The 13,666-nt window shown below is 38.0% G+C and overlaps 1 protein-coding gene across 1 annotated transcript in view; it reads left to right on the plus strand.

Annotated features, from left to right (window-relative positions):
* The first annotated feature begins 2,891 nt into the window (after nt 1-2,891).
* Nucleotides 2,892-13,666, plus strand: part of AP2S1 (adaptor related protein complex 2 subunit sigma 1) — a 56,369-nt gene continuing 45,594 nt past the window's right edge. The window contains exons 1-2 of the mRNA XM_053688810.1: nt 2,892-2,964; nt 13,033-13,182. Coding sequence (XP_053544785.1) covers nt 2,962-2,964; nt 13,033-13,182 — 153 coding nt within the window. The 5' untranslated portion in view covers nt 2,892-2,961. The remainder of the gene's footprint in view (nt 2,965-13,032; nt 13,183-13,666) is intronic.

Below are 13,666 nucleotides of genomic sequence, written 5' to 3' on the forward strand. Positions count from 1 at the left end.
ATCACTGTACTCAGGAGATGTTGTTGAACACATATTGAGGTGCTTTTTGGCAGTAACACATAACAGGAACTGAGAATCCATGCCTAAAGTACAATGTGTGTGAAAAATAACACAAAATAATGACTACCCAAAAGTTTGACAAAGACTGGTGGTTGAATTAGTGCATGGAAAGTGTTAAAATACAAGCATTTGAAATACCCTAGGGTGTCTACTTTTCAAAAATATATGGTTTGATGGGGGTAAATTCCATTGACCAGCTTCAGAAATGTCCCAAATAGGACATGGGTGCATGATGACCGATGTGAAAATTCCAAGTTGAAAAACTGGAATGCGCTTCCTAAAATTAAGGCCTTTTAGCCCCCAGAGAACCCGACACACCTATACATGGGTGGTATCACTGTACTCAGGAGATGTTGTTGAACACATATTGAGGTTTTTTTTGGTAGTAACACATAACAGGAAATGAGAATCCATGCCTAAAGTACAATGTGTGTGAAAAATAACACAAAATAATGACTACCCAAAAGTTTGACAAAGACTGGTGGTTGAATTAGTGCATGGAAAGTGTTAAAATACAAGCATTTGAAATACCCTAGGGTGTCTACTTTTCAAAAATATATGGTTTGATGGGGGTAAATTCCATTGACCAGCTTCAGAAATGTCCCAAATAGGACATGGGTGCATGATGACCGATGTGAAAATTCCAAGTTGAAAAACTGGAATGCGCTTCCTAAAAATAAGGCCTTCTAGCCCCCAGAGAACCCAACACACCTATACATAGGTGGTATCGCTGTACTCAGGAGATGTTGTTGAACACATATTGAGGTGCTTTTTGGCAGTAACACATAACAGGAACTGAGAATCCATGCCTAAAATACAATGTGTGTGAAAAATAACACAAAAAAATGACTACCCAAAAGTTTGACAAAGACTGGTGGTTGAATTAGTGCATGGAAAGTGTTAAAATACCAGCATTTGAAATACCCTAGGGTGTCTACTTTTCAAAAATATATGGTTTGATGGGGGTAAATTCCATTGACCAGCTTCAGAAATGTCCCAAATAGGACATGGGTGCATGATGACCGATGTGAAAATTCCAAGTTGAAAAACTGGAATGCGCTCCCTAAAAATAAGAGCTTTTAGCCCCCCGAGAACCCGACACACCTATACATGGGTGGTATCACTGTACCCAGGAGATGCTGCTGAAGACATATGAGGGTGTTATTTGGCAGTAACCCTTAATATTATCAGTAAATGTATTCTTAAATTGCTATTTTGTCAAAAAATCAAATTATTTTTTTTCCCCCCCCAAACTTTGGCATAGATTGGTGGTAAAATGGTTGCATGAAAAAAGTCAAAATACCCCAAGTTTAATACCTTAGGTTGTCTTCTTTTAAAAAATATATACATTTGAAGGGTTATTCAGGGATTCATGACAGATATTGGTGTTACAATGTAACTATCGCCAATTTTGAAAAAACATGGTTTTGAAATAGCAAAGTGCTACTTGTACTTATTGCCCTATAACTTGCAAAAAAAGCAAAGAACATGTAAACATTGGGTATTTATAAACTCAGGACAAAATTTAGAAACTGTTTAGCATTGTTATTTTATGTTGGTTGTAGATGTGTAAGAGATTTTGGGGCTCAAAGTTAGAAAAAGTGCATTTTTTTTCATTTTTTCCTCATATTTTATATTTTTTTTTATAGTAAATTATAAGATATGATGAAAAAAATGGTATCTTTAGAAAGTCCATTTAATGGCGAGAAAAACAGTATATAATATGTGTGGGTACAGTAAATGAGTAAGAGGAAAATTACAGTTAAATACAAACATCGCAGAAATGCAAAAATAGCCTTGGTCCCAGATGGTCAACAAATTGAAAAGTGGTCTGGTCACTAAGGGGTTAAACGGATACTGAATCCCAATTTTTTTATTTCACGATTCAGATAGAGCAGCAATTTTAAGCAACTTTATAATTTACTTCTATTATCAGTTTGTCTTCGTTCTCTTGGTATCTTTATTTTAAAAAGCAGGAATGTAAGCTTAGCAGCCGGCCCATTTTTAGTCGAGCACACTGGATAATGCTTGCTGATTGGTGGCTATATCTAGCCAGGTGCGAAGCCAAAGTTGGGTCGGCTCGTAAGCTTTTATTTCTGCTTTTTCAAATAAAGATACCAAGAGATTAAAGACACATTTATAATAGTAAATTAGAAAGTTGCTTAAAATTGTATGTTCTGTATAATGCATGAATATCTCAATATCACTTTACTGTCCCTTTAATATTTCATTTAATAATACAATACTGACATTCATTTTCACTTAACATATATATTGGTGTAAAATGATATAAAGTGTATTAGTTAAATGCATAATACTAACAATAAATAATAGTGTTATTGGTTTATAATAATAACATATATTATATAAAATAACAATAATAATAATAATAATAATAATAATAATAATACTAAATAATAATCATAATACTAAATAATAATAATAATAATAATAAATAATAATACTACTACTAAATAATAATAATAATAATACTCAATAATAATAATTATACAAAATAATAATAATTATAATACTAAATAATAATTACAATTGTAATAATAATACTAAATAATAATAATACAAATAGAAATTGCTATTTAGTAGAACTGTTGTTGGTATAAATAAAGTTGTTCCCATCATATAACAAATAATAAGAATCATATTACAATATAAAAGATAAATATGAGTCATCCAAGGGAAAACTCAAGCAGTACCTATCTAATATTATTTGCAGTTCCTGTATATTCCAATAATAACGGTAGTAACTAAAATCTCGGTCACGCCCACTGGCATTGATAGTCTTCCTGTATGACGTCCCACAGCACTCTGGGTATTGTAGTTCTTAGTACGGAAATCCTGTGCTTGTGACCGGAAGTGAAGGAAAAGGGAGAGACTAGAACCATGGTGAGTCTATAATGTAATTATAGAGCGGCAAATAGCGGTAATAATGTGATGTACCTGTGCATATGACATGTGACACTGCGTATAGTGTGTGTGACATTGTGTATAGTGACACCTGGTGATGTGTGTGTTACTAGCTAATATACTAATACTATAGGGTATATATATGTACTATACAGGGTGTACAGTGTGTGTATAATGTGTGTGACACTGTGTATAGTGACACCTGGTGATGTGTGTGTAACTAGCTAATATACTAATACTACAGGGTATATGTATGTACTATACAGGGTGTGTAGTGTGTGTGACACTGTGTATAGTGATACCTGGTGATGTGTGTGTAACTAGCTAATATACTGATACTACAGGGTATATATATGTACTATACAGGGTGTACAGTGTGTGTATAATGTGTGTGACACTGTGTATAGTGATACCTGGTGATGTGTGTGTTACTAGCTAATATACTAATACTACAGGGTATATGTATGTACTATACAGGGTGTACAGTGTGTGTATAATGTATGTGACACTGTGTATAGTGACACCTGGTGATGTGTGTGTAACTAGCTAATATACTGATACTACAGGGTATATGTATGTACTATACAGGGTGTGTAGTGTGTGTGACACTGTGTATAGTGATACCTGGTGATGTGTGTGTAACTAGCTAATATACTGATACTACAGGGTATATGTATGTACTATACAGGGTGTGCAGTGTGTGTATAATGTGTGTGTGACACTGTGTATAGTGATACCTGGTGATGTGTGTGTGTAACTAGCTAATATACTGATACTACAGGGTATATGTATGTACTATACAGGGTGTGTAGTGTGTGTGACACTGTGTATAGTGATACCTGGTGATGTGTGTGTAACTAGCTAATATACTGATACTACAGGGTATATGTATGTACTATACAGGGTGTATAATGTGTGTGTGTGTATGACACTGTGTATAGTGATACCTGGTGATGTGTGTGTAACTAGCTAATATACTGATACTACAGGGTATATGTATGTACTATACAGGGTGTATAATGTGTGTGTGTGTGTATGACACTGTGTATAGTGATACCTGGTGATGTGTGTGTGTGTGTGTAACTAGCTAATATACTGATACTACAGGGTATATGTATGTACTATACAGGGTGTGCAGTGTGTGTATAATGTGTGTGTGTGACACTGTGTATAGTGATACCTGGTGATGTGTGTGTAACTAGCTAATATACTGATACTACAGGGTATATGCATGTACTATACAGGGTGTACAGTGTGTGTATAATGTATGTGTGACACTGTGTATAGTGACACCTGGTGATGTGTGTGTGTAACTAGCTAATATACTGATACTACAGGGTATATGTATGTACTATACAGGGTGTACAGTGTGTGTATAATGTATGTGTGACACTGTGTATAGTGATACCTGGTGATGTGTGTGTAACTAGCTAATATACTGATACTACAGGGTATATGTATGTACTATACAGGGTGTACAGTGTGTGTATGACACTGTGTATAGTGATACCTGGTGATGTGTGTGTAACTAGCTAATATACTGATACTACAGGGTATATGTATGTACTATACAGGGTGTACAGTGTGTGTATAATGTGTGTGTGTGACACTGTGTATAGTGATACCTGGTGATGTGTGTGTAACTAGCTAATATACTAATACTACAGGGTATATGTATGTACTATACAGGGTGTATAATGTGTGTGACACTGTGTATAGTGACACCTGGTGATGTGTGTAGCTAATATACTGATACTACAGGGTATATGTATGTACTATACAGGGTGTACAGTGTGTGTATAATGTGTGTGTGTGACACTGTGTATAGTGATACCTGGTGATGTGTGTGTAACTAGCTAATATACTGATACTACAGGGTATATGTATGTACTATACAGGGTGTACAGTGTGTGTGACACTGTGTATAGTGATACCTGGTGATGTGTGTGTAACTAGTTAATATACTGATACTACAGGGTATATGTATGTACTATACAGGGTGTGTAGTGTGTGTGACACTGTGTATAGTGACACCTGGTGATGTGTGTGTAACTAGCTAATATACTAATACTACAGGGTATATGTATGTATTATACAGGGTGTACAGTGTGTGTACAGTGTGTGTATAATGTGTGTGACACTGTGTATAGTGACACCTGGTGATGTGTGTGTAACTAGCTAATATACTAATACTACAGGGTATATGTATGTACTATACAGGGTGTACAGTGTGTGTATAATGTGTGTGACACTGTGTATAGTGATACCTGGTGATGTGTGTGTTACTAGCTAATATACTAATACTACAGGGTATATGTATGTACTATACAGGGTGTATAATGTGTGTATGACACTGTGTATAGTGATACCTGGTGATGTGTGTGTAACTAGCTAATATACTGATACTACAGGGTATATGTATGTACTATACAGGGTTTACAGTGTGTGTGACACTGTGTATAGTGATACCTGGTGATGTGTGTGTAACTAGCTAATATACTGATACTACAGGGTATATGTATGTACTATACAGGGTGTGTAGTGTGTGTGACACTGTGTATAGTGACACCTGGTGATGTGTGTGTAACTAGCTAATATACTAATACTACAGGGTATATGTATGTATTATACAGGGTGTACAGTGTGTGTATAATGTGTGTGTGTGACACTGTGTATAGTGACACCTGGTGATGTGTGTGTAACTAGCTAATATACTAATACTACAGGGTATATGTATGTACTATACAGGGTGTACAGTGTGTGTATAATGTGTGTGACACTGTGTATAGTGATACCTGGTGATGTGTGTGTAACTAGCTAATATACGGATACTACAGGGTATATGTATGTACTATACAGGGTGTACAGTGTGTGTATAATGTGTGTGACACTGTGTATATTGATACCTGGTGATGTGTGTGTAACTAGCTAATATACTGATACTACAGGGTATATGTATGTACTATACAGGGTGTACAGTGTGTGTGACACTGTGTATAGTGATACCTGGTGATACGTGTGTAACTAGCTAATATACTGATACTACAGGGTATATGCATGTACTATACAGGGTGTACAGTGTGTGTGACACTGTGTATAGTGACACCTGGTGATGTGTGTGTAACTAGCTAATATACTAATACTACAGGGTATATGTATGTACTATACAGGGTGTACAGTGTGTGTATAATGTGTGTGACACTGTGTATAGTGACACCTGGTGATGTGTGTGTAACTAGCTAATATACTGATACTACAGGGTATATGTGTGTACTATACAGGGTGTACAGTGTGTGTGACACTGTGTATAGTGATACCTGGTGATGTGTGTGTGTGTGTAACTAGCTAATATACTAATACTACAGGGTATATGTATGTACTATACAGGGTGTACAGTGTGTGTGACACTGTGTATAGTGATACCTGGTGATGTGTGTGTAACTAGCTAATATACTAATACTACAGGGTATATGTATGTACTATACAGGGTGTACAGTGTGTGTATAATGTGTGTGACACTGTGTATAGTGACACCTGGTGATGTGTGTGTAACTAGCTAATATACTGATACTACAGGGTATATGTATGTACTATACAGGGTGTACAGTGTGTGTGACACTGTGTATAGTGATACCTGGTGATGTGTGTGTAACTAGCTAATATACTGATACTACAGGGTATATGTATGTACTATACAGGGTGTACAGTGTGTGTGACACTGTGTATAGTGATACCTGGTGATGTGTGTGTAACTAGCTAATATACTGATACTACAGGGTATATGTGTGTACTATACAGGGTGTACAGTGTGTGTATAGTGATACCTGGTGATGTGTGTGTAACTAGCTAATATACTGATACTACAGGGTATATGTATGTACTATACAGGGTGTACAGTGTGTGTGACACTGTGTATAGTGATACCTGGTGATGTGTGTGTAACTAGCTAATATACTGATACTACAGGGTATATGTATGTACTATACAGGGTGTACAGTGTGTGTGACACTGTATAGTGATACCTGGTGATAAGTGTGTAACTAGCTAATATACTGATACTACAAGGTATATGTATGTACTATACAGGGTGTACAGTGTGTGTGACACTGTGTATAGTGATACGTGTGTAACTAGCTAATATAATGATACTACAGGGTATATGTATGTACTATACAGGGTGTACAGTGTGTGTATAATGTGTATGACACTGTGTATAGTGACACCTGGTGATGTGTGTGTAACTAGCTAATATACTGATACTACAGGGTATATGTATGTACTATACAGGGTGTACAGTGTGTGTATAATGTGTGTGACACTGTGTATAGTGATACCTGGTGATGTGTGTGTAACTAGCTAATATACTGATACTACAGGGTATATGTATGTACTATACAGGGTGTACAGTGTGTGTATAATGTGTATGACACTGTGTATAGTGACACCTGGTGATGTGTGTGTAACTAGCTAATATACTGATACTACAGGGTATATGTATGTACTATACAGGGTGTACAGTGTGTGTATAATGTGTGTGTGACACTGTGTATAGTGATACCTGGTGATGTGTGTGTAACTAGCTAATATACTGATACTACAGGGTATATGTATGTACTATACACGGTGTACAGTGTGTGTGTGACACTGTGTATAGTGACACCTGGTGATGTGTGTGTAACTAGCTAATATACTGATACTACAGGGTATATGTATGTACTATACAGGGTGTACAGTGTGTGTATAATGTGTGTGACACTGTGTATAGTGATACCTGGTGATGTGTGTGTAACTAGCTAATATACTGATACTACAGGGTATATGTATGTACTATACAGAGTGTACAGTGTATGTGACACTGTGTATAGTGACACCTGGTGATGTGTGTGTAACTAGCTAATATACTGATACTACAGGGTATATGTATGTACTATACAGGGTGTACAGTGTGTGTATAATGTGTGTGTGTGACACTGTGTATAGTGACACCTGGTGATGTGTTTAACTAGCTAATATACTGATACTACAGGGTATATGTATGTACTATACAGGGTGTACAGTGTGTGTATAGTGTGTGTGTGTGACACTGTGTATAGTGATACCTGGTGATGTGTGTGTAACTAGCTAATATACTGATACTACAGGGTATATGTATGTACTATACAGGGTGTACAGTGTGTGTATAATGTGTGTGACACTGTGTGTGTAACTAGCTAATATACTGATACTACAGGGTATATGTATGTACTATACATGGTGTACAGTGTGTGTATAATATGTGTGTGTGACACTGTGTATAGTGATACCTGGTGATGTGTGTGTAACTAGCTAATATACTGATACTACAGGGTATATGTATGTACTATACAGGGTGTACAGTGTGTGTATAATGTGTGTGTGACACTGTGTATAGTGATACCTGGTGATGTGTGTAACTAGCTAATATACTGATACTACAGGGTATATGTATGTACTATACAGGGTGTACAGTGTGTGTATAATGTGTGTGACACTGTGTGTGTAACTAGCTAATATACTGATACTACAGGGTATATGTATGTATTATACAGGGTGTATAATGTGTGTGTGTGTGTATGACACTGTGTATAGTGATACCTGGTGATGTGTGTGTAACTAGCTAATATACTGATACTACAGGGTATATGTATGTACTATACAGGGTGTGCAGTGTGTGTATAATGTGTGTGTGTGTGTGTGTGACACTGTGTATAGTGACACCTGGTGATGTGTGTGTAACTAGCTAATATACTGATACTACAGGGTATATGTATGTACTATACAGGGTGTGCAGTGTGTTTATAATGTGTGTGTGACACTGTGTATAGTGACACCTGGTGATGTGTGTGTAACTAGCTAATATACTTATACTACAGGGTATATGTATGTACTATACATATACAGGGTGTGCAGTGTGTTTATAATGTGTGTGTGACACTGTGTATAGTGACACCTGATGTGTGTGTGTGTAACTAGCTAATATACTGATACTACAGGGTATATGTATGTACTATACAGGGTGTACAGGGTGTGTATAATGTGTGTATGTGACACTGTGTATAGTGACACCTGGTGATGTGTGTGTAACTAGCTAATATACTGATACTACAGGGTATATGTATGTACTATACAGGGTGTGTAGTGTGTGTATAATACTGTGTATAGTGATACCTGGTGATGTGTGTAACTAGCTAATATACTGATACTATAGGGTATATGTATGTACTATACAGGGTGTACAGTGTGTATAATGTGTGTGTGTGTGACACTGTGTATAGTGATACCTGGTGATGTGTGTGTGTGTAACTAGCTAATATACTGATACTACAGGGTATATGTATGTACTATACAGGGTGTACAGTGTGTGTATAATGTGTGTGACACTGTGTATAGTGACACCTGGTGATGTGTGTAACTAGCTAATATACTGATACTACAGGGTATATGTATGTACTATACAGGGTGTATAGTGTGTGTGTGTGTGACACTGTGTATAGTGACACCTGGTGTGTGTGTGTAACTAGCTAATATACTGATACTACAGGGTATATGTATGTACTATACAGGGTGTACAGTGTGTGTATAGTGTGTGTTTGTGACACTGTGTATGTGTGTAGCTAGCTAATATACTGATACTACAGGGTATATGTATGTACTATACAGGGTGTGTAGTGTGTGTATAATGTGTGTGTGACACTGTGTATAGTGACACCTGGTGATGTGTGTGTAACTAGCTAATATACTGATACTACAGGGTATATGTATGTACTATACAGGGTGTGCAGTGTGTGACACTGTGTATAGTGACACCTGGTGATGTGTGTAACTAGCTAATATACTGATACTACAGGGTATATGTATGTACTATACAGGGTGTAGAGTGTGTGTATAATGTGTGTGTGACACCTGGTGATGTGTGTGTAACTAGCTAATATACTGATACTACAGGGTATATGTATGCACTATACAGGGTGTACAGTGTGTGTATAATGTGTGTGTGACACTGTGTATAGTGACACCTGGTGATGTGTGTGTAACTAGCTAATATACTGATATTACAGGGTATATGTATGCACTATACAGGGTGTACAGTGTGTGTGACACTGTGTATAGTGATACCTGGTGATGTGTGTGTAACTAGCTAATATACTGATTCTACAGGGTATATGTATGTACTATACAGGGTGTACAGTGTGTGTATAATGTGTGTGTGACACTGTGTATAGTGACACCTGGTGATATGTGTGTAACTAGCTAATATACTGATACTACAGGGTATATCTATGTACTATACAGGGTGTACAGTGTGTGTGTGTGACACTGTGTATAGTGACACCTGGTGATGTGTGTGCGTGTAGCTAATATACTGATACTACAGGGTATATGTATGTACTATACAGGGTGTACAGTGTGTATAATGTGTGTGACACTGTGTATAGTGACACCTGGTGATGTGTGTGTAACTAGCTAATATACTGATACTACAGGGTATATGTATGTACTATTCAGGGTGTGTAGTGTGTATAATGTGTGTGACACTGTGTATAGTGATACCTTGTGATGTGTGTCTAACTAGCTAATATACTGATACTACAGGGTATATGTATGTACTATACAGGGTGTGTAGTGTGTATAATGTGTGTGACACTGTGTATAGTGACACCTGGTGATGTGTGTAACTAGCTAATATACTGATACTACAGGGTATATGTATGTACTATACAAGGTGTACAGTGTGTGTTTATAATGTGTGTGACACTGTGTATAGTGACACCTGGTGATGTGTCTAACTAGCTGATATACTGATACTACAGGGTATATGTATGTACTATACAGGGTGTACAGTGTGTATAGTGTGTGTGTGTGACACTGTGTATAGTGACACCTGGTGATGTGTGTGTAACTAGCTAATATACTGATACTACAGGGTATATGTATGTACTATACAGGGTGTACAGTGTGTATAATGTGTGTGACACTGTGTATAGTGACACCTGGTGATGTGTGTAGCTAATATACTGATACTACAGGGTATATGTATGTACTATACAGGGTGTGTAGTGTGTATAATGTGTGTGTGACACTGTGTATAGTGACACCTGGTGATGTGTGTAACTAGCTAATATACTGATACTACAGGGTATATGTATGTACTATGCAGGGTGTACAGTGTGTGTATAATGTGTATGTGACATTTTGTATAGTGACACCTGGTGATGTGTGTGTAACTAGCTAATATACTGATACTACAGGGTATATGTATGTACTATACAGGGTGTACAGTGTGTATAATGTGTGTGTGTGTGACACTGTATAGTGATACCTGGTGATGTGTGTGTAACTAGCTAATATACTGATACTACAGGGTATATGTATGTACTATACAGGGTGTACAGTGTGTATAATGTGTGTGACACTGTGTATAGTGACACCTGGTGATGTGTGTGTGTGTGTAACTAGCTAATATACTGATACTACAGGGTATATGTATGTACTATACAGGGTGTACAGTGTGTGTATAATGTGTGTGTGACATTTTGTATAGTGACACCTGGTGATGTGTGTGTAGCTAATATACTGATACTACAGGGTATATGTATGTATTATACAGGGTGTGCAGTGTGTGTATAATGTGTGTGTGACACTGTGTATAGTGACACCTGGTGATGTGTGTAACTAGCTAATATACTGATACTACAGGGTATATGTATGTACTATACAGGGTGTATAGTGTGTGTGGCACTGTGTATAGTGACTCCTGGTTATGTGTGTGTAACTAGCTAATATACTGATACTACAGGGTATATGTATGTACTATACAGGGTGTATAATGTGTGTGACACTGTGTATAGTGATACCTGGTGATGTGTGTGTGTAACTAGCTGATATACTGATACTACAGGGTATATGTATGTACTATACAGTGTGTATAATGTGTGTGACACTGTGTATAGTGATACCTGGTGATGTGTGTGTATCTAGCTAATATACTGATACTACAGGGTATATGTATGTACTATACAGGGTGTACAGTGTGTGTGTATGATGTGTGTGTGACTCTGTGTATAGTGACACCTGGTGATGTGTGTGTGTGTGTGTGTGTGTGTAACTAGCTAATATACTGATACTACAGGGTATATGTATGTACTATACAGGGTGTACAGTGTGTATAATGTGTGTGTGTGTGACACTGTGTATAGTGACACCTGGTGATGTGTGTGTAACTAGCTAATATACTGATACTACAGGGTATATGTATGTACTATACAGGGTGTGCAGTGTGTTTATAATGTGTGTGACACTGTGTATATTGACACCTGGTGATGTGTGTGTAACTAGCTAATATACTGATACTACAGGGTATATGTATGTACTATACATGGTGTGCAGTAGTGATACCTGGTGATGACTGCTCCTGTTAAGCCTTTCTGTCACGGAAGGGGTTGGCGACTGCTCCTGTGAAGCCTGTCTGTCAGGGAAGGGGTTGGCGACTGCTCCTGTTAAGCCTTTCTGTCAGGGAAGGGGTTGACGACTGCTCCTGTTAAGCCTGTCTGTCAGGGAAGGGGTTGGTGACTGCTCCTGTTAAGCCTGTCTGTCAGGGAAGGGGTTGACGACTGCTCCTGTTAAGCCTTTCTGTCAGGGTAGGGGTTGGTGACTGCTCCTGTTAAGCCTTTCTGTCAGGGAAGGGGTTGGTGACTGCTCCTGTTAAGCCTGTCTGTCAGGGAAGGGGTTGGTGACTGTTCCTGTTAAGCCTGTCTGTCAGGGAAGGGGTTGGCGACTGCTCCTGTTAAGCTTGTCTGTCAGGGAAGGGGTTGGCGACTGCTCCTGTTAACCCTGTCTGTCAGGGAAGGGGTTGGCGACTGCTCCTTTTAAGCCTGTCTGTCAGGGAAGGGGTTGGCGACTGCTCTATCTATTCTTGATGTGCTTTGTACCTCGCATTGGTGGGTTCTGTGTTTGACAATAAAACAGTTTATTGTGTTAGATTTCTACTGGCAAACACAAATACCAATATAATTTTCCCGGCATTTCTAGATCCGTTTCATACTCATTCAGAACCGTGCCGGTAAGACCCGCCTTGCCAAGTGGTACATGCAGTTTGACGATGACGAGAAGCAGAAGCTGATTGAAGAGGTTCATGCTGTGGTAACCGTGAGGGATGCCAAACATACAAACTTTGTGGAGGTACACACCTTGTCTGTGCCAACTCATAAGCACCACAAGCTTGTGCCGACTTATAACCACCAGAACGGTGTGCCAACCTATATTTATGACTCCCACATATATGGGCCAACTCACACTAATAACTCCCTTGTGTGTCTGCAACCTGTTATTTACCTACATCCTATACATATCCTGCTCCCTCGTGTTATTTACGTACATCCTATACATATCCCGCTCCCTCGTGTGTCTGTAACCTGTGTTATTTACCTACATCCTATACATATCCTGCTCCCTCGTGTATCTGTAACCTATTATTTACCTACATCCTATACATATCCCACTCCCTCGTGTTATTTACCTACATCCTATACATATCCCACTCCCTCGTGTGTCTGTAACCTGTTATTTAACTACATCCTATACATATCTCGCTCCCTTGTGTATCTGTAACCTGTTGTTTACCTACATCCTCTACATATCCCGCTCCCTTGTGTGTCTGTAACCT

This window comes from Bombina bombina, chromosome 7 (genome assembly GCF_027579735.1).
Source record: "Bombina bombina isolate aBomBom1 chromosome 7, aBomBom1.pri, whole genome shotgun sequence".
Classification (NCBI taxonomy): domain Eukaryota; kingdom Metazoa; phylum Chordata; class Amphibia; order Anura; family Bombinatoridae; genus Bombina; species Bombina bombina.